At 40.3% G+C, this 22,102-nt stretch overlaps 2 protein-coding genes across 2 annotated transcripts; one reads left to right on the top strand and one right to left on the bottom strand.

The window, feature by feature from the left end:
- The first annotated feature begins 1,608 nt into the window (after window positions 1–1,608).
- On the top strand, window positions 1,609–3,470 carry LOC6600920. Its single transcript, XM_002026012.2, has 3 exons — window positions 1,609–1,764; window positions 1,829–2,560; window positions 2,622–3,470. The coding sequence occupies exons 1-3, from the start codon at window positions 1,614–1,616 to the stop codon at window positions 3,128–3,130; spliced, it is 1,392 nt and encodes a 463-aa protein (XP_002026048.1). The 5' UTR covers window positions 1,609–1,613; the 3' UTR covers window positions 3,131–3,470.
- On the bottom strand, window positions 3,374–20,640 carry LOC6600921 (Na(+)/H(+) exchange regulatory cofactor NHE-RF1). Its single transcript, XM_002026013.2, has 2 exons — window positions 20,231–20,640; window positions 3,374–4,744 (listed from the first exon to the last, which is right to left on the bottom strand). Exon 2 carries the CDS (start codon window positions 4,737–4,739, stop codon window positions 3,771–3,773), a length of 969 nt encoding a protein of 322 aa, XP_002026049.1. The 5' UTR covers window positions 4,740–4,744; window positions 20,231–20,640; the 3' UTR covers window positions 3,374–3,770.
- Window positions 20,641–22,102: the final 1,462 nt, after the last annotated feature.

Below are 22,102 nucleotides of genomic sequence, written 5' to 3'. Positions count from 1 at the left end.
TTAACGAAATAGGGTATACAAACACCCATACCCTGGTTGACAACAAATGAGTCTGCAAATACCAGCAACATTGACGACACAACCTGCGACTATTGAACATTTTTGTTGAAACCGTGTTTTTGTCAAAAATGCAAGTACTTAAAAATAGCTAATCTTGATCGAAATTGTTTCAGCAATAATATAAAATTATCTGGGCAAAAATAAGAGATCTATATAGCTGGGAATATTCGACGGAAGAAAGATTAACCAAGAATTAGTCGTCATAACCGGTTCAGAACAATGAGTCTCATTCCATGCGCATATACCCTGGGGGAAATAGATGTTATAGAATTGTGAATATGTTTGTCATCCCAGGAAAAAAATATTTATTTTCAATATTATTTAATATTATTTTCATTATTTCAACGATATTTTAAAGCTTATTGTCTTCTTGTAGGGACCATGAATAGGTATCAGGATCGAGATATATATACAAAACACTCATCATATACATGAATATGTCTAAGAAATGTTAATTTGAGAAAAGGTCTTTATTAGTTACGTTTTATCTTCATATCAATATTTATACTTTTATATAAAATAAACAAAATAGGGTATAGCCTATATACGGCTTACACGCAACATAGCGACTCTTTTTTTTTGTTGGACTTTTTCGTTTAAAAGTCTTTTTTTACAATAAATACAATAAAAGCAAGGCTTAAAAACCATCCAATCTTGTAGAAAATTGATTCATCAATGGAATAAAACTATGTGGGCATTGCTGAGAGATTTAGTTAGTCAGCATTATTCAATGGAATATCAAAACTGAGCAATATGAACGACTATTCCCTTTCGTTATTTTGTGTGACCTTTTCGCTAATACCTTTTTTTGTTTGACCATTTTTGCTAACACCTCTTTTTACGCAAAATGCAATAAAAGAAAGTGTTTAAAATAAACCAGTCAATTAGAAAATGGGTTCATAAATCGTATAAAATTATGTGGGCACGGCTAAATGTTCTATATAGCTGGGAATATTCGACGGAATCTCTAAATTGAGCAATATGGTGTCCAATCCTTGAAGGAGAACTATTAACCTATTAAAAGCCAAGGGGGTATCTCAATTTTCCACCGAAAACAATGAAAAATTAATAATGTTAGCGCAGTTCAGGTGGAAATATAATTGTTTTTTTTTTAAGTTCAGATGAAAGATGGCATAAATCTACAAAAAGAATTTACAGTCGTTAATATTTTACGCCATTTACCTCAAGTAGTTGAACTATTTAAATAGGGGGGGCTTTAGTGGGCTAAGGTCGGTTTTTCATCATACTAGACGCTATTGTTGTTGAGAACCAACATTGATTCAAAAATAATCAAAGTCAAGTATTTAAAATAAGCCTGTCGAGTAGAAAATATATTCATTAATCGTACAAAATAGAGTGGGCACGGCTAAATGTTTTATCTAGCTAGTAATATTCAACGGAAGAAAGAAATCGAGGAATATGTAAAATGGAACTTGAGCTCGTCAGTATATTCACGGTATATTTTGGTATATTTTATCATCCTCGGTCCAAATCACAACAATAATATAATATAATAATAAAAAAAATAAAAATATATAAACCACGAATATTCGATGCAAAAACAATTTGTGAAGCTGGAAGCGGGTGATGGGATAGTCAGCGCCACTTCAGATGGAATCGTGCTCAACAAGATACCAGCGCTGATCCGTACCACGATGAAGAGAGCAGCGACATCGACCACATCAGCAGCAGCCTTTGGCACAAGTAAGTGAGCCTCAGACAAACTATGTATCAGAACTAGCATTAATCCTAGCGTACAAATCGACAGCTCCGCTGAAGAACCCCAAGTATGTGATTCAGTCTGGATCGGCGGCGGCTGGCATTTCGCCGTGGCATTCTGTGACGGCCATCAAAAGGGAATCCCTGGGAATAGCCATCAGCTCGCTGCCGCCCAACACCATCATCAAGAGAGCCACACCTGCTCCGAAAAGCAGCAGGAGTACACTGTCGAGTCTGCTGGGCAGCCAGGCTACGCCTGTGGCTGCGGTGGCACCCGCTACCCGCGTCTCATCTGCCGTGCACCAGGCTGTTTTCATCAAGCGCGAATTGCCGCAGCAGCGAAGCATGCGAGCCGTCACCTTGGGCCTGATGGAGAACGCGACCATGCTGCACCTGGGTCTGGCCAGCGAGCATCTTTCGATACTGAAGCGCCACATATGCCGAAATGCCGCCGTCACCCACCTGGACTGCTGCATAGCGTTGAGGAAACTGCGCCAGAACGAGTCTTTTGCCCTGCTGGCCGAATGCTTCGAGCTGAGCGAGTCGGATGCGGAGGAAACGTTCAAGCGGACCATCATCAAGCTGGCTCGCTGCCTGCGACCCTTAATCTGCTGGCCGGACGCCAACCACTTCCTCAGCAGGCTGAAGCACACGCCGCTGGACTACCGGTCCGATCTCATGCATCTGCGGTCCATGATTGAGTGCGTGGAAACGGACGTGAGTGAGGCATTGGACTTTAGCTGTCCAAGCTACAAGTTCATTCTCTGTATCAATACGAATGGTAATAAAATGCATTCCAATGTGATACCAATATGTAATTTGAGGATTTTCTGTGCCCCTAGGCATCATCAGCTACATATCCAGCGCCTATCCCGGCCAGTGCGACGATCTGCAGCTGTTCGAGGCCAGCAACTTCAAGAACATCGTACCCGACTATCTCACGCTGTGTGCCGACCCCGGCAAGGCAGTGCCACGCTCCCGCCAGCCAGTGTCTGATTCCATATACGAAGCAGACGAAGATGACGATTGCGCATCGCTGGACGAGCAGAGGCAGCCGGTCAGCAAATATGACGCTCAGCGGCTGTCGGGACAGTTGGCCAGCCAGGAGTCATTGTCCGTTGTGGATGGTGCCCTCGTCTCGAAGCGTGCCCCGTCAGTCCAGCTGCCGACGATGCGTCTCCAAGAGCCGGCCTGCCGTGCCCAGATGCGCGCCACAATCGACACCCTGCGAGAGTACAAAATGCTGCACCACAGCTCCATTCATCAGAAGTCGATGCTTGGGTACCTTAACGAGATGCTGATTGTGGCAGCCGCTCTCTGCAATCTGAAGCGGAAGGAGCTCTCCTCCTAGGACTATCAGGTTGTAGGATTTGACAGGCCTGTTTTAAGGCCTTGTATCTTGTATTAAAATCTACTCGTACTCGTACTCGTACCAGTAGATAAATGGCGAATTTTTTCTTACGCTGTTTGAGGCTCTGCAATTGTTATTGAATTGAATATTTGTTGACCTCTAATTCCGGCGAGTTTCTAAGTAGGAATTTGTTTGGACAGCTGAATCAATTCTTATTCTTATTCAATTAACGAAAACAGTTGCTCGCTTGTACATAATTCTTTTTTTTAATTTTGCTTTATTTACTGTGGAAAAAATACGCAAAACTAAATACATACTCAACGGAAAGTTGTTCAATGAACTACAATGCAAAATATTATAGCTTGAAAAGATGTCTATATCGTATATCGTGGATATATGTGTATATGGTACATATTCTCTTGGCTTTTCTACGTCAAAAGTGGCTTCTCTCTAGCGCTGTCCTTTATCGCGCCTGCTTAATGGATAATAATTAAAAACTTGCTTAGTTAATAAGTGACTCGTACTAAATAGTTAAACATTATATATGTTCCTCCTGCAGCTGCTCCTTGTGACGAACCGTTTTCGGTTGTTTGCTTCGTGTAAATTTATAACAAGTACGGGTGGCTTTCGTGGACTCCGCTCAGAGCTTCTGGATGATCTCGAACTTCTTCTTGAGGTCGACGCTCTCGTTCTTCGGATCGTACTTCTTCTTGGAGGCAAGCTTGGCCCGCATCTCGGCCACCGTCAGTGGGAGGTTCAGGCTGCCCGCCCGGTTTCCTGCCGCTCCCGCAGCCGCCGTCATAGGAGCTGTTGTCTGGGGCGCTGTCATGGCTGTGGGAGTGGGCGAGGCTGTGGGCGAGGCCGTGCCATTTGTGTTGCCATTGGAACTGCTGTACACATTGCCGTTGCTGTTCATGGAGGCCACCGCGGCCGATGGTGGCGGCGGCGTGCTCATCAGGGTGTTGTTGTTGATCGGCGACGGCGATGACGGTTTGCTACCATTCTGCTGGGGAGAAGCGACGACGGCAGCCACCGGCGGAGGAATGCCCCTGTCCACCACATCCAGGTCGCTGGCATTCATGGTGCTGCCGCTCTGGATGCTGCTGGCATTTGAGGATCGCTTCATGCTCACCATGCTGATGCTGCTGATGTTGGCGCTGGCACCGGGCATCTCCTGCTTGGTTCCCTCATAGCCATTACCGTTCACATTCGGATTGCCATTGCCATTGCCATTCGTTGGTTCGCTGCAATTGGAAAGGGCCGATGGCGAGGGCGGCGACACATCTATGGGCTTGCCATCCACATCGATCAGCAGGAGGCGCACCTCGTTGGCAATCGCCTTGATCCGGGCCACCACCTGCTTGTGTGTCTCGCTGCCAATGGAGACACCGTTCACCTCCAGGATGCGATCGCCCTCCTTGAGGCCAGCAGACTCTGCCGGCGACTTGGCGTCCACCTTTCCGATAAACTGTCCCGGCTTCACCTTCTCCGAGTGCAGGTTGAAGCCATAGCCATCGAAATCGGGTCGCTTCACTATGTGACAGGTCTTGGTCACACCCGGCGGCAATGTGGGTGGCGTGGGTGTCTTCGGTGATGTTGGTGTCGACATTATGGCTGTGGTACAGAGACAGAGAGTTGGAGAAAAAGTTAGTTTGGTTCTCAGGCATGGAATAGTGTATTTATGGATTCTCTAGTTACTTGCGCCTCACTGTATTGGCGATAGCGAAATGAGTTGTGTTTTGTTTTCTTCAAAGTAAGGCAAGGGATACCCTGCAAAGCAAGCTAGCTAGGGGTATACCCTAAGCACTCACAGAAAGACCCATTCATTTGAAATATACCATAAAGGACAGATGGAGAAGCCCCTAGTAAATGGACAAAGCATACTATTTCCAGGGTAACGTAACCTGAGTTTCGTCTCGAGAAGTAAAACATTTGCTGATAAAAGGCAAGATTTCGTAATGAGCTTTTTGTCGAGAGGCTAGGAATTCAGTCGTACAGTCAGGCTTCCATTAGAGGGGCCACAAAGCATGGATACATATCTTTATGGCAATCAGCGGCACTGACTGGCGACTGATAACGAATTGTTTCATTCATTCAGCTTTTGGGCAGGCAAGCCTTATCGCCTTATCGGGTGCCCGTGCACCCGCCCTATGACCGACTTGGTAACATTGACAATATGCTGACCCACATGGGGCCGCGACCCTGCTCGATGGCAGTGCCGAATCCTCCCCACTCTGATCGTATGCTACGTGTTTATGGCTACATGGGGCCATTCGTATCTGGAGGGGGACAAGTGCCTGCCATAATTACGGCTGCTTACCAAATAACTTTATGGCCCGTGCTCAAGTTGGGGTTTTGTGTGTGTGTGAGTGTATTGTCGATCCAGTTAGAAATTCCACCTGCATGCGCTCATGGGTCAAAATTGATTTTTCACGCCCGCTTAACGAAGGGCAACGTGATTTTTCGCCAGAAACTTGGAAAAGCCAGACATTCATGACATTCCCCATGACTTCCCATCGATAAATGTGCCCAAATGGATTTCCCCCCCATAATTGAAATCTCCGCTCCATTATTAATTACCCGTAATTTTCAAAGATCCAAAGCCACTCAACGGATACGATGTCGATGCGACCCTGAACTTATGAAAAAAAAAATAAATATATATACTTCAGGCATTGCAAATTACAAAGGAATGATTTTTGTTCCGCCTTTGCTTGAACATTTGTTTGCTTTTTACTTATTTATTTTTTATTTTTTGTCGGTTTAAAGTTGAATCATCGCTTTGGGGAGAGAGAGAGAAAGAGCCCGCAAGATTTACGAATGTTGGCATTAGCCCCTTGATGAGTACGCGACTTAATTTATTGGAGGGGCACATAAGAAGAGGATGCGGCTCGTGTTTGGGCCTGGGCTCGGGGGGATGACCTTGACTTTCCCGCCACTCGAACTTCCATTGTAAGCGATTTTTAATTCAAACACAAAGGTAAACAATGAGCCGCAAAAAAAAACAATATTCAACAATGAGAGCGTTCACGTGGGGTCCCCCAGGGCGGGGCAGGGTAGAAGATGCTCTCAATGGGGCAATGTCGGAGGGAAATAATAATAATAATAATAATTGCTGGACACAGTCGCATGTCTGAAAACGTTTTTGTTGATTTCGATTTCTATTTGGAGGCGAGGCGGGCGCAACAGAAAACGTCACAAAAAAATCAACAAGCTAATCGTTAAATTGAATGGAACATCCACTGTATACTCGCTTTGTTAATAAAACCAAAAAAACAGATGATCATTAAAAAAATCATAAATCAAAGGATTACTTTTAAGTTTTAATTAAATTATTTTTAATATTTTTTTTTTTTAAATTTTACTCAAAATTAAACCATTTTCAAGGCATAAATTCTGTTTAATATCTAAAAATATTTTGTCTAAGGGAAGTATTTTTTTTATTTTTTTTTTCTAAATATTTTGTTATGTAAGCTTGATAAGGTTCTTCAAAATGATGTACTCTTGCGAAACTGTTCATATTTCCGTTTGTTTTGGCCCTTCTGCTCGGTCGGATTCTATAATTGATAATATTTGGTACATTCATAATTCGGTTTTCTGCTCCGTTCCGTCAAGCGATTTCCCGTTGTCCCTCCACTCTGATCTGTCGCTCTACCGTTTCTGGCCATTGGCCGAGCAGCAGGGAGCTCGCCGAGAATGGGGCAAACTTTAATTGAATTTGCAATCAAGCATGAAGTACACACGCACACACACACACAGGTATAAATATTTGTACATAGATACAATGGAGAATAAGGCATCTCCTTCAGGCCCCCCCTTGTACGTTTTGGTGGGGAGACGAGACAGACAGCGATGGAGGCTCCATTGTGACAGCAGCGGCAGCAGCAGCTTGTTTGTTGACTTAAGCGGTTTCTCATCATTAAAGCAAATTAGCCGTTAGGCACTTACAGGTAGATGATTTCGATTGTTGATTGTGTCGCCCCCTCCGCCACCCCCACCCTGGGGGATGATCCCCACCTCCAAAAATACAGGCAAAAATACGTGGCGGTGACTTTTCCCAGTGCGGCATATTTCCAAGTAAATTCTAATTAAATTTTGTTTTATTTGGAAATTTCGCACCGAATTTAATTATAGTTTCTAGGCAAATATGGTAGGTCTTATCTAAGCAGAGGAAATGATACAAAACAAACAGCGGAATTAATGAGATAAAGATACTTTTTCTAGCAGGTTCCGTTGGGGTTTAGCTACAGGCTATAAGGTTGGTAATGAATTAAGAATGAGTCAGTTGTGGGTGAATTAATATGGCCATAAAAGATATCGCTTCATGGGAACTGATTTGTAATAAGATATTCTCGAGTCGGACGAGTCATCTCTTAGCGATTACCTCTCAAAAAGGCCCCAAGAAGTGCTGTGATTAGAAAGCCCTTCTGAAGGGAGGCACCCGCCTAGTGGTGTCCGTTCGCTTATGGGAAATTTGCACTGAAAAAAGATCGTACATTCGTGGAACAGGGGAAAGCTCTCACCTTTGGTTGCCTCTTGATCCATAGGGAATAACCTATCGTCGATCCCAGCGAGAGAGAGAGTTGATTCCCCACCCTGTTGTCTAACTATGCAATTAGCTGTCATAAATAGCGAGAGAGACAATGCCAAGCTCGATTCGTTTTGGAGTATTATGTAAGCCCTTCACATTACACGAAATGATGCATCACGAGCCACACTTAAAGGCAGTCCAAAAGTAATGAAAAATATCAACTTATGGCAATAATAACTCAGTCCCAAAACAGCTAAAGAATTTCAAAGATAATTGCCATTGTTTGTTATAAAATTAACGAAATATGGAAGAAGAAGTCTACGTAATAATTTAAACAAAAGCTGACGACATTCCTGTGTGTGCTGAGATTTCTTATACAATCGAGAAGGCAAAGTCAAAGTCGAAGAAAAGGCGAATAGCTTTCACTATCTGGGGCCGATCGAAGATCAGGAAGCCGCGAGATACTCCTACTTGTTGTATATATGGGAACTGACATTATCTTAAGAACATAATACACATTTTAATTTCTGTGTTTGACTTTATCAAATATTTTTGTTGCCTGCCAAATAGATTCCCATTCTCAGGCGCTTATCTTATCTTTTCTTGATTTTAATTAAGAATTTCTGTTACCTTGTCTCCGCCATATTCATGAGTAATTATGCGCGTTATGCTCGTAACTGGTATTTTTTCAGTATTTTGGTTTTTTTCTGGGTTAGATGACGTCAAAAAGAAGGTTTTTTTGGGGTTCATTTAGCACCTCCAGAGATGGGACGCAGAAACGGATGTGGTGACAGTTTAGAGCCCTGTTTCTGTTCATGAATCACTTGGGCACTGAGAGAAAACTCATTAGCAGCGGCGGCAGCAGCAGCAGCCTCCTCCTCCCCAGATCTCGGGGCAGAGGCGATGCGTGCGCGCCTCATGAGTGACTGTCGGTTGTTGTCGCCCCCCTGCTCGGGCGCTTGGGAATTGTTAGCAAATGCCTTTTTGTACAGCTGGGAAAACTCTTTGCGAAACTGGTTATGGATTTATTATTTATTCTTTGCATAGCGAGAGTGCCCCACAGTGCACACGGGCAGGTGGGGGTATATTAGACAGAAGGCTGCTGAGGAAACTACAAAAAGCAATCGAGTGCCTTTTTCCCAGGGTACTTTTGAAGTCGAGCAGCCATTCGATGGCTCACAATTTTTCTATTATCCAATGACAATGGCAAAACGCTGTAAATGTGAATGACGCCGACTCTGACTCTGACTCTGACTGTGACCCCTCCGTGGCCCCCAGTCTCCGAGAGAAACACCTGCATGGAGAAGACACTTGAATGCTTGGTCATAAGCATTCATCAGGCCCCGCCAATGTCAAACGGGCCAAGTAAATATTTGTGTTAGTTTCTCGTGTATAAAATGCATAAAATATCACATTACATGGCGGATAGTTTGCACAAGTTTATGACATTCTCTCAAGGAAATGCTGTACTCCAGCCGATAGATTGCAAAGAGCTGGCTACAGATGAGATTCCTTTAAGGAAAGAAATGATACTCTTTCGCCGAACAAAGTGGAAAAGTGAATCTGGCCATTACCCTTCCCGTTTCATTTCATTAATGATAAAAAAGAGAAAACCCGTACCTGGAACGCCCAGAGGCAATCATATATCATTGTTCCCGGGTTTCACAGGTCTTCTCGCATAACGGATACACGAGTACGTATACCTTTCGGCTGTACTTCTGGGCGGTGTCTGCGACAATCAATCAAAACATTAATAAGCAAATAAACAACGGAGAGAATTACGAGTTCTTGTAAAATTCAATGAAAAACTGCAAGAAATGAAACCACTGCAATTTGGTAAGACATACATATTTCTTGATGTTCTTTCGCTGAATGCTAGGCAAAATGTATCTGACAGTACGTGTACACACACAGAAAAGCCCTCAACGATACACACCGATACAGGCACTGACGACAGATACAGATACTTTTGAGAGCCCACCAGCAAAAAGGAAAAATAATAATAATAATAAAAGGAAGGTATAAAGATCGTCCAAGAGAGAGAGCAGCCGAGAGATGGCTTGAGAGAGAGAGAGAGAGCCACTTGGATGCTGTCGTCTCTCTGGGCCTGTAAGAACCCGGTCCTAACCAAAATCATTTTGAGCTGCCTCAAATATTCTTCGTGCGTTCCAGCCGGCGAATATTTCAGTTAAGAGGACACCCTTTCGCAGGGGGTATCTCTCACATGGTAGATATATCTTCTGTAACTCCCGAAATATGAGAATACCCAAGGAATCCTTTGAGTAGAAAAAAGCCGATTTTATAATTTGATCTTTCATCTTTTTGGAACATTTTTCTAGGGCATTTACAAGTCGGTTTTGTAGAAGAACAAAATTCAGCTTCCTTTCTTGTTTCGTCTGGGATTTCGTTTCATTCTTTTTTTTTTTTTTTGGCCGAGAGCTTGAGAAAATAAAAATTGATTCTAGAACCTGTTTTTTTGGCTCTGCCGCGGCGTATGTTCGTCTCTTCTGGTTGTGGCTCTTTGTGCTGGCCTTTTGAAATATCTTTGGGCTTTGTACTTGTTTTTGTGGCAGCAGCCGCTGTTTTTAGGCGTTTCTTGAGTTTGTTGTTGGGATCTTGTTTGGGTTTGGGTTTGCGTTTTGCGTTTGGTTCGGGGTCTGGTCTGCGTCCAATCAACAGAGAAAAAAACAAAAAATGACGGAAGAGAAATACTTAAACGAGCGATCTCTGGAGCGGACTATTTGGGGGCTTTCGTTTTCGTTTGTCTGGGATAGCCATTTAATAACGTACATATTTTTATATAATTTATACCATTTTGGTCTTCTATTTTTCGAAAGTTTATCACACAAAAAAAAAGGCGAATCGAAAAGGTAAGATTTCGTATAAATTATCGCATTGGATTTTTGGTAGAGTCGTTTCGTTGCATCTACTGCGTCGTCCGTCAATGGTTTTCTCAGACCTTGAGAATATTATAAATTAACAATTGGGAAAAAATTATGATGATTGCCAGCTTAAATAGAAATAATAGTACACAAACAAAACAATGCCCCGACCAAGTGTGCAAATTGTTAGCCAAACACAAAAACAAACTTTGAAAAGTACATATATAATACAATCTTTATATATGTATGTGGAAACATGGTGCATGGAGATCTCTGCTGCAATTGTGGAGATTTTCGCATGCCACTGAATGGATGTGGGAACGACTGTACAGCTGTCTGCCTAAATATGATAAATAGATACAGGGGTGTGCAAATTCCTGGGAAAAGATCTATCAAAAGATCGTTTGAGATGTTTTTGGCATGGATTTTCAAGGCTACGAAAGCTAGGGTTCGATGATCACTCTTTGGGCTGTTTAAGCGGAATTCGTAGATGGTATTTCTTCTAGGAAAAGACTTAACATTTAGGTGTGGTCTCGACCAAAGATATTCTATGCTCTCCTCAAGAACAGGTTGATTTTTCGCCTGCACAACGTCTGGGGGAACGTGCCAAAAAGAGTCGATCTGTAACTGTGTTAAATGCAAAACTTGATCGTTAAATACCAAAGCAGGAGTCATTAATCGAATTAGCATAGCATTGGTGGTCAGAAGAAGCCGAGAAGATCGTCAGAGGAAAAAAAAAACTCCCCAGCTCCACTAGGAAAACCGTGGAAAAAGAGCGAAGGCCTGGGGGAAAACCAGAAAAACACGCGACAAAAATGCACAACCAGCGATCAGGTGAAGTAAACCGGTGAATTGATAGCCCCAATCCCCCCCCCCACCCCCCACCAAACGACTCAAACTAAAATAAAGACAAAATCTAAAACCAAAGCCAACCAAAAACATAAAAAAAAAACCATCAAAGAAACCTGCTCTGTGACGGGGGGACATTGCTGGAATACCAGAGTTGACGCAGCCGCCGAAAGGGGAAGATGAAGAAGAAGGAGGTGGTGGTGGAGGAGGAGGAGGTGGACGAGTAGAAGAAAAAACCCGCAAAGTTGAAAGCGAATTATGAATAGCAAAGCAAAAGCAAAAGCAAAGCCAAAGCCAAAGCACAGAGAAAGAGACAACAACAAAAAAGAAAAAATGGCATGCAAGTTAACGTACCCAATTCCATTGAGCTCTTATACGAGTTGTAAACAATCTTTGGTTTTCCAAAACGAAAACAATTTCAATCTTGGGCCTCCGCCTAATTGATTTCTAAGATGTACAATCTCAAGCGCCCCCGCCGCAATCCCATTCTTTGACACTCGCCTAAATGGAAAACCAATGTTTGCCCACACCCGGCTTCTCATAAACAATCTCACTCCCGGCTTTCTGCAGATCCTGCACTTTAGGCCTTTTACAGTTCTCTCTTTGGATGACGAAATCTAATACTCGGGATGGCGAAATCAATTGAAATGTTTATAGAAAAACGATTCCCGAAAGGGATCAACGATGCAAAGATCAGAAAGTTCAAATCAGTCTTGATCCAGCAGCGACACCGCAAAGTCTAGCTAAATATTAAGATCGCGCAATCCCTTGGCCCGGAATTCCTTTGTGACCCTCTACTTAAATCTATATCAGTGAAGTTCGAAGTAAAATAAAAACTTTTTAAAAACACAATCCGCTACCGCTATTGTTTAATTGGCGCCCAACGTGGGGCAACGTTGTATAAAAAACACCGAATGATAAAAGTGTTGCGTCGTGCCGAAACCCGAAGGACAATTAATTAATGGAATAAATCCTTCAAAATTAAAAACGCGGAGTGACTGTGTGATATAGATAAAAAAAAGTGAGATAAAAAGGAAACAAACCGGAGCTTAGGGTGTGCAAAAACAAATACAAATACAAATACAAATACAAATACAAATACAAATACAACGCAAAATACAAATAAAACAAAAAGCTAATCAAGGCAATTCGTAAATACAAAAAAAACCAAAGAAACCCAAAGTTTTTAAAAAACAAAACCAACAAAACCGACAAAACCAAAATACAAAGAAAGTGAAACGATTAGCGAAGCCAAAGAAGGAAGACCCCCAGAAGACCCAGCTGAGCAAAGAAATTTAAGAAGGAAGACCCGTTCGAAGATCTGCCAAACTAAGAAGGACGACCCCTACCGGATATTTCGTGAGCAAGAGTTGTATTAATAAATATATAAGTTCAATTAGGATATATAAGATTATAAAAACTAACATATAAGAAAAATTAAAAGTGGATCAGCTAACTTTAGATTTTGAAAAACTAAAAATGATTAACTCTCAAGCAAGGACCGATCTCACAGCAGATCTGGTCAAACAATTGATAGCACTTCAAATTTCACAAGTACAAGAGCAAATTGTAAATTTAAAACAGCAAATAGAAACTAAATCCGATCAGGTATCGGATTATCAGGCAGAAACAATAGACGAGACAATAAGAGACGACACCACATTGAAGGTAATAGAATCCCTACCAATTTTTAATGGTGGATTAAACCAATATGTAGGATGGAGGGAAGCTGCAGAAACTGCAGTGAAGTTATATAAGAAAGGAAGTAAGCAATATTATATTGCATTAACAATTTTGAGAAACAAAATAACAGGACCAGCACATGACGCACTGACCAACCACGGGACAGTTCTAAATTTTGATGCCATACTTTCACGGCTTGACTTTGTTTACAGTGACAAGAGACCTATTTACATAATAGAACAGGAATTAAGCGTTCTCCGACAAGGGAACCTTTCAATTATAGATTTCTATAACGAGGTTAACAAGAAAATGACCTTGTTAATAAATAAGACAATAATGACTCACGGAAAGGACAGTGAGATCACCAAGGAATCAAATAAAAAAATTAGAGACAATGCCTTACGCATTTTTGTCACTGGCCTAAACGGCGGCATTGCTGAAATCCTATTTTCATTGAATCCCCCAGATTTACCGAATGCCTTAGCAAAGGTACAGGAATTGCAATCTAATAACATTCGGGCCCAATTTGCCTACCAATTCAGCGGTCCCAGAAATTCAGGGAATAATAATTTTAATACCTTAAGATTCAACCAACGACAACCTAGGACTAACAGTTCACCATTCGACCAAAAAAGGGATTTGCAGAGGAATAACATGTCTTGGGGACAACCCTATTTCTTGGGTAATAGACAACAAAATCAGGCCCCAGAACCAATGGAGGTAGACGAATCTATACAAATCCGGAACCGACAGAACAGCAATCAATTCAGGGGAAATAATAACAATAGAAATTATCGGGAGAATACTAACGGTTATTTTAGGAGAAATAATAACAATTATAGCCAAGCCCAGCATTTTAGGGCAAACGTAGTCCCGAATAATCAGTCTAACGACAATCCAGCGCAGAAACGAAAACTAAACGAAATGTCGGAACAACCGGCTAATAAAGCAATGAGGATAAATAACATTGAGGAGGATCATTTTTTAGATCAGCCCCCGAAGTAGGTCTGCCCTACCTAAAAAGAGTAGACAAAAAAATAAACAGAGAATTAAAAGTTTTGATAGATACGGGAGCAACTTCCTGTTATATAAAAAAAGGAATTTACGACAATAAAAATGAATTACCAATCTATAAGAAAGTTGCTACAGTGAATGGGTTTTCAATAATTAAATATTTCCATAATATAACAATTTTCAACACAAAGCAAGTGTTTTATGAAATAGATGGAATGGAGGCAGATTTACTAATAGGATTTAACCTATTAAAGAAAATCGGAGCGGTTATTGATACAGGAAAGGGGACTTTAAGTTATAAAGACAATGAGGAGAAACTAATATATGACGAGGTCCTTTCTTTAAACAAATTAACCTTTATAGAAGGAAAAACCATCCTTCCGTTGAAGGAATATATAATAAAAAAATATTTTGAAGAAGAAAAAGAAATGAAAAGCGATTCAGTAAAGGTAGAAGGAAGTTTATATAGCTTGGGATCAAAAAATCCTGAGCACGCCGACGAAGAATTATCCGTCAATAGTTTGGGATTCAAATATCCTGAGCCCGCCGTCGTTGAATTATCCGACATCCAAAGTTTTAATAGTTTGGGATTAAAATATCCTGAGCACGCCGTCGTTGAATTATCCGACACTAAAAGTTCGAATAGTTTGGGATTAAAGAATCCTGAACACGCCGTCGTTGAATTATCCGACAATAAACAATTTAAAAGTTTGGGATGCAAAAATCCTGAACGCGCCGTCGTAGAAATATCCGACATTCAAAATTATGCAAATTCTGAATTGAAAAAAATGAAATTGTATAACACAATAACCTACAAAGAGGACAATTTAGAAAATCTCAGAGAGAAAATGGTATCTATCATCGAAGAAGACCATGCCAATATAAATTTACAGTTACCGTTCAGAACGGATATAAAAGGAGAGATTAACACTGAACACGATAGACCGGTATATGGCAAGCAGTATCCATACGCTTATTCGGTTAACGATTTCGTTAATAACGAAATAAGTAAAATGTTAGATGAAGGTATAATCAGACCTAGTAAAAGCCCATATAATTCACCGGTAATAGTAGTACCAAAGAAGGGAGTAAATGAGGACGGAACTCCTAAGCATAGATTAGTAATAGACTTTAAGAAACTTAATGAAAACACTATACCGGATAGATACCCTATGCAAGATCCTTCAGTAATCCTTGCCAATTTAGGTAAAGCGAAATATTTCTCGGCCATTGACTTAGAGTCAGGTTTCTATCAGATTTTAATGAGGGAATCAGATATTGAAAAAACATCTTTTTCCATAAATAACGGCAAATATGAATTTCTAAGAATGCCTATGGGATTGACGAACGCTCCCAGAATTTTCCAAAGGGCAATGGACGATATACTTAGAGAACAAGTTGGGAAAACTTGTCACGTTTATATGGACGATATAATAATATTTTCAAAAACTATAGAACAACATTATAAAGATCTAATTCATATAATTCAGATATTGCAAAACGCTAACATGAAAATTTCACTTGAAAAGTCTAAATTCTTTCAATTGGAAACCAAATTTCTGGGATACATTGTTTCCCAAAATATCATTAAAACAGATCCAGACAAAATCTCCACAATACAAAACTATCCAATTCCTAAAAATATCAGAGAGCTACGTAGCTTCTTAGGACTAACAGGGTATTACAGAAAATTTGTCCGAAATTATGCCACAATTGCCAAACCTTTAACAAAATATCTGAGCGGAGTAAATGGGAAAGTTTCACGAAGGGCATCCAAGAAAGCATTAATACAGCTGGATGAACCAGCAATTGGAGCATTTAATAATTTAAAGGACAGTTTAATAGCACATATTGAATTAGTACAACCAGATTACAATAAAAAATTCACATTAACCACAGATGCATCGGACATAGCAATAGGTGCAGTTTTGTCGCAAGATGGGAATCCCATAACATTTATTTCTAAAACTTTAAGTAAAACCGAGCAATTATATGCTACTAATAAAAAAGAATTATTAGCTATTGTATGGGCATTAAAAAATTTGCGAAATTATTTATACGGAGTGAGTGGAATTGAAATACATACAGATCACCAACCTTTGTCCTTTGCAATGTCGCAAAAAAATCCAAATGTTGAAATGAAACGTTGGTATTACTTCATAGAAAGTTTCACACCAAAAATCATTTATAAGCCAGGCTCAACTAACGTAGTAGCGGACGCGTTATCTCGGATTAAAATAAATCATATGACAGATAGTGATGTCGACCAGACAGAATCAGAATCAGACATAAATACTCAGCATTCAGCAGAGAGTAGTTTCGAAAACGTCATTCAAGAGACTAGCAAGCCTCTAAACCAATTTAAACAGCAGCTACTATTAGCGCAAGGGAGATTCACAGTTCATGAGTTAGTAAGAGTTTATGAAAATACCCGACATATTATTGAATTTGATACGGTTGACAATCTGCTAATCATTTTAAAAGAATTTATTCAGCCTCACTTAACCACAGGAATACACTGCACTTTAGAAGATTTATACCTTATCCAAAATAAGCTAAAGGAAAACTTCATAAATAAATTTCTCTTCACAAGAAAGTTCCTCCAAGATGTAGTAAATTCAGAAGATAAAGCTATAATTATAGAAGAAACACATTGCAGAGCCCATAGAGGACTAGACGAAAATTACAAACAAATAACTAAGCTGTATTATTGGCCAAACCTGCACAAAAAATTAAAAGAATATATAAAAAATTGTGAGATCTGTAACAAAAACAAATATCGGAGACACCCTGTAAAAATTCCAATTGGGGAAGCTCCCATTCCAGCAAAAGAAGGAGATCAATTACACTTAGACATATACTATGCCCAAAACCTAACATTCATAACTTGTATAGATTCTTATTCCAAATACTTGGTGGTCAAGGAAATTCAAAGTAAATTAAACATTGAAAATAAGGTAATGGAAATTTTACAACACTTTCCGTTAGCAACATCATTAATGACTGACAACGAACCAAGCTTTACTTCAGCACAATTTAGATCATTCATACAAAGAAGTAACTTAACTATTTATTATGCTGATCCCAGACACAGCACCTCAAATGGTCAGGTAGAAAGGGTACATTCCACACTAACAGAAATAGCGCGGTGCATCAAGGATGAACTAAATCTAACAGATTATTCAGAAATAATAATAAGGGCGGCACTGAAATATAACCTGACGATACATTCAACGACCAATCAAATGCCATATGACATATTGTATAACAAAATAGAACACAAACATAATCCAATATTACTTAAGGAAGCTCAGACCAAAATGCTTAAGATACATAACAAAGATAGAAGAGAAAAAGATTATAAAATAGGAGAAGTAGTCTATGAAAAGAAATTCGGGGAAAGAAATAAACTTCAATCCCGATACAAAAAGCAGGTAGTTAAGGAAAATCGACCGAATAAAATTATAATCAACAATAGAAACAGAATTATACATAAAGATAACATCAAATATTAAATATTTTTTCCAGAAAATGTATGCGAATATACTAATACTGACTTTTGTTATATTGACGACTGCGGAAGTAATTGACTATACGCATAGTGACTATCTATTGCTCAAAGACGACAGAGACGTTTACACTTATGAAACATACGCTGAACTTTTCCATATTACTAATTTGAGTTTTTATAGAGAGATAATTGATAAAGAATCCAAATATGTCAACAAATCAATTAATTCAGACGATGAGTGGGAAATATCAATGGACTTAAGTCTATTAAAATTAATGATTTCAGAATTAGTTCCAAAACGGAAAGAAAGGGGAATAAATGAATTAGGTACCATTTGGAAATGGATAGCAGGCAGCCCTGATCATGACGACTTTTTGAAAATACAAAATAAAGTAAATGAATTAACTGAAAATAATAATAAACAATTTGTAATAAATTCCAAATTTTTCAAAGAAATTGAATTGCTATCAAATTCATTAAAGAATGTCATCTTCAATGAAGAAACGATACTGAGAAAGCATCGTTTAAAATTAATAACTTTTGACCTACTAAATTTAGTTGATACCATAACCCTCTTAAAAGTAAACATTTTCAATACAAAAATTTTAAATAAAAACGAAATAGAGGACATTTATAAGCATGAAAAACATAATGTTGAACTGTCTGATCTGTTGGACATTGCAACGGTTAAAATAATTCGAAATGCAGATTTAATAATCATTTACATAAAATATCCTCAAATTAAAGATATTTGCAAGTTTTACCATGCAAGAGCCATCTCACAAAATGATGGAATGTTAGTTATAAGTGAAAAAGTTTGTGAATGTAAGGAGAAATACTATTTAATGAATAATTTTAAAAGTGAAACTTTTAACAATTACGCACAAATAAATTTAAAGAGTACCTGTTTCACCAATTTACTTAATGGCTTTAAAGCCAACTGCACTAAAAAAAGGGAAAAAAAACAAAGAAATAGACATCATTCAGGATGGTGCCATATTAGTTTCAGGCAAAAATATCGTAGACAATACTACTTTGTTAGGATCGTATCTCCTTATATTCAACAACACAATTGTAATAAATAATATAAGCCACATAAATGATAAGGGTAAAATTCTAAAATATATATCGCATCATAGATATAGCGATTTTGAATTAGTTGATTATATACAATCAAATGATAAGCAATTTTCTTTTGATAATGTTAATATTTTAAATCCCCTTATAACATTAGGTAATACGGCCTTACCATTAACAACATTATTTTTAATCATTTTGATATTGTTAATGTTATTTTACTTCTGCTATAAATTAACCAAATTTGTACTTATTAAATCAATAAGAATACCGTCAGAAGAAATAGTGGAAAGCAACATTCAAATACTGTCAGAAGAAATTAGAGCTCTATCAGAACTTCAAAATGTATCGGGACGAAACATTTAAGAATGGGGGGAGTTAACGTACCCAATTCCATTGAGCTCTTATACGAGTTGTAAACAATCTTTGGTTTTCCAAAACGAAAACAATTTCAATCTTGGGCCTCCGCCTAATTGATTTCTAAGATGTACAATCTCAAGCGCCCCCGCCGCAATCCCATTCTTTGACACTCGCCTAAATGGAAAACCAATGTTTGCCCACACCCGGCTTCTCATAAACAATCTCACTCCCGGCTTTCTGCAGATCCTGCACTTTAGGCCTTTTACAGTTCTCTCTTTGGATGACGAAATCTAATACTCGGGATGGCGAAATCAATTGAAATGTTTATAGAAAAACGATTCCCGAAAGGGATCAACGATGCAAAGATCAGAAAGTTCAAATCAGTCTTGATCCAGCAGCGACACCGCAAAGTCTAGCTAAATATTAAGATCGCGCAATCCCTTGGCCCGGAATTCCTTTGTGACCCTCTACTTAAATCTATATCAGTGAAGTTCGAAGTAAAATAAAAACTTTTTAAAAACACAATCCGCTACCGCTATTGTTTAATTTGCATGTCGCATTTGAAAACGGCCTTATGCAATTTGCCAGAGCGGGAGAGACAGAGAGGGCAATAAATCAAAACAATTATTATGTAAGGCTTGTGGCAGTGGCGGCGGCGAGTGCAGTGCGAAAACAGTTAGCGCAGGGCCACACTTTTTCGAGCTGTGCCACAAATAGAAATGAATTTTAATTTGAATTTCGTTTATTTATTTATGGCGTTTAAAAGGCAGTCCAGAGATTCCCGCCTCCCTTTCTCCCTGGCCTCTTCTCTCTTTCTGCCTGCGCTTCCTCTTTGGCTTGCGTGTGCGAATTGTTTATTTAATTTTAGTTATTGAAAATGCAATTTGGATTGCTTTCAATTTGGCCAGTGTTCAAGCTAAATGGGTTTTTATTAACAGCATTAAGTCGTTAACAAGTATTTTGTGGATGGGATATACGGTTATACGACATCATAAATAAGCCTAATGACGTAATTTTATATATTCTGGCGCATTCTAGGCTTAAAAACCATCGGTAGAAAATGTTTCATTGAAACTCATCGAAACTCAATGTCCCTCCAACTGTCTCAAGATCGTGCCTGCTGGCCAATGCTTCTACAACTGTATCAAGGCTGACCACGACCACACACCAGTGCAAATTTCATCACAACTTACCGTTTGTTCAGGCAAATAGATTCCCTTTCAGTGTACGCTTGTTTTTGCTGCTCTTCTTTCGCCTCCTCTTCTTCTGCTGCTGCTGCTACTGCTGGCTGCTGCTCTGCTTGAAGCTGCTGTTGCTGTTGCTTTTTGTATGCAAACGCTGTCACACAGCCACGACACACACGCGTTGTTGTTGCTTTTTAAGCCTTGCTTATCTTTTAATGAAGGAGCTGCTGGCAGCGACGCGACCGAGAGAAGCGAAGCACACGAAACACACACTCTCGGCGGTGTAGTAAAAATAACTGTTGATGTTCCACGACCCGAGAGAGCTCCGCACGCGAGAGACAGAGAGAGGGAGAGTGAGTGGAGTGGAGTGGTTGGTGGTGGTTGTTGCGCGCTCGATCCGTTGGGAACTTGTTAACGCTTTCGCGGGCGACTCGTAACTGATTTCGGCCTCAGAGACCTCCGCAGGTGAGACCCGACCCTCTTCGGAAACCCAGGTGAGCGCTGGCGCTGAGCTGGAGATCGTTTCAACATTGGTGTAGCATACTTTTAGCTGGCTTTCAGATTTTACCTTTGTTTTTTCTACCCATGTTTTACCTTCGATACCCTTGGTTCAATGCTTTGGGGCCCTTCACTCCATTGAATTCTATACACACCCCCCAACCGTATTAAATCCCATTGTCTGTCCCCCCGTAGCTGGGGGCGAGGCAGGAGGCGCCTTATCAGCGGTAGCCACTGTGGTTTCCAACTGAACGCGTTACCTGTATGGAAATCAATTTGGGCAATGGCTGGTAGGCACAGCCTCTCTCTCACCAGCCATATGCGGAAAATCGTTTTTTTCCCCAAAACATACGAAATCGGATTTCGTAGAACAATAAGCGAAGCCTCTTCTTACGTTACTGAGCCTGCAGAAAGTGATACAGTGGCACAGAGTTGCCTTGAAAAAGTAATCAAAACATGCCGAAATAATGAAATCCATCTGATAGATGGCAATGCTGGAAATGTGTGGGTGTGCGGCGGTCAACTGTACTTGTGTCATAGGTTCGACAGCTGACAACTGTCATTTTCGGGTGGGTGTTGGTTTCCACCTGCACATGGAATTTATTTAATTTCCGCATGACCATTGAAGTAAATTGACTTCCAGCCCCCGCATCGCATCCTTGCACATGTGGCAGTGGAACGGGACGGGATGGGATGGGATGGGGCGGCAAACAAAGGCGAATGGTAGTATGCACTGTGCACAGTGGCAATGCCAATGCAAATTTAACCATATCTTCCAGATAAACATCGAGGCGAAATAGTCAAAGTTCCGTTCTGTTGGTGCTTTTTTCGGGGGCTCTTTGGCGACATTTCGACGCTCTGCTTCGTTGCTCTTATCGTTTTAATTAGTTTTTGAAAAAGTTGCGACCGATGGAGGAGCACACCATTCAAGCTCTGCCGCTGCCCCAGCCCCTGCCCCTGCCCCTGCCCCGGGCACATGTGGCAGACAGGGATGGAGAGAGCACAGGCAATTATGAGATTGCTAATAAGTTGCCACTTAGGAGTCCGATTGCATTTAAGGAGCGACTCCTTTTACATTTAATTAAGGCCAGTGAAGGGCGCCACCTGCTCTGTTTTCCTGTTTATCTTTCGTGGGGCCTTCTGTGCGGGGGGTGGTGTGGTGTGCGCTTAGCCCTTTTCCAATTTGCATGAATATTTATAGGAAATGGCGCGGAATTAAATGCAACTCCCCAAGAAACGTCGCCGGATTAGGCAGAATACCTCTGGCAGCCAACAAATTTATATGCAAAACAACAAAAACAAAATGCAGAACAAAAATAAGTAAGAAGCGAAAATGCAATGGCGGCTGGGGCGAGGCTGTCGAGAGATTTGGCAAAAGTTTCG

This window comes from Drosophila persimilis, unplaced genomic scaffold, assembly GCF_003286085.1.
Source record: "Drosophila persimilis strain 14011-0111.01,24,50 unplaced genomic scaffold, DperRS2 tig00000002-arrow-pilon, whole genome shotgun sequence".
Lineage (NCBI taxonomy): Eukaryota > Metazoa > Arthropoda > Insecta > Diptera > Drosophilidae > Drosophila > Drosophila persimilis.
The sequence above is the reverse complement of the archived record's forward strand: the minus strand, read 5'-3'. Positions and strand labels throughout refer to the sequence as shown.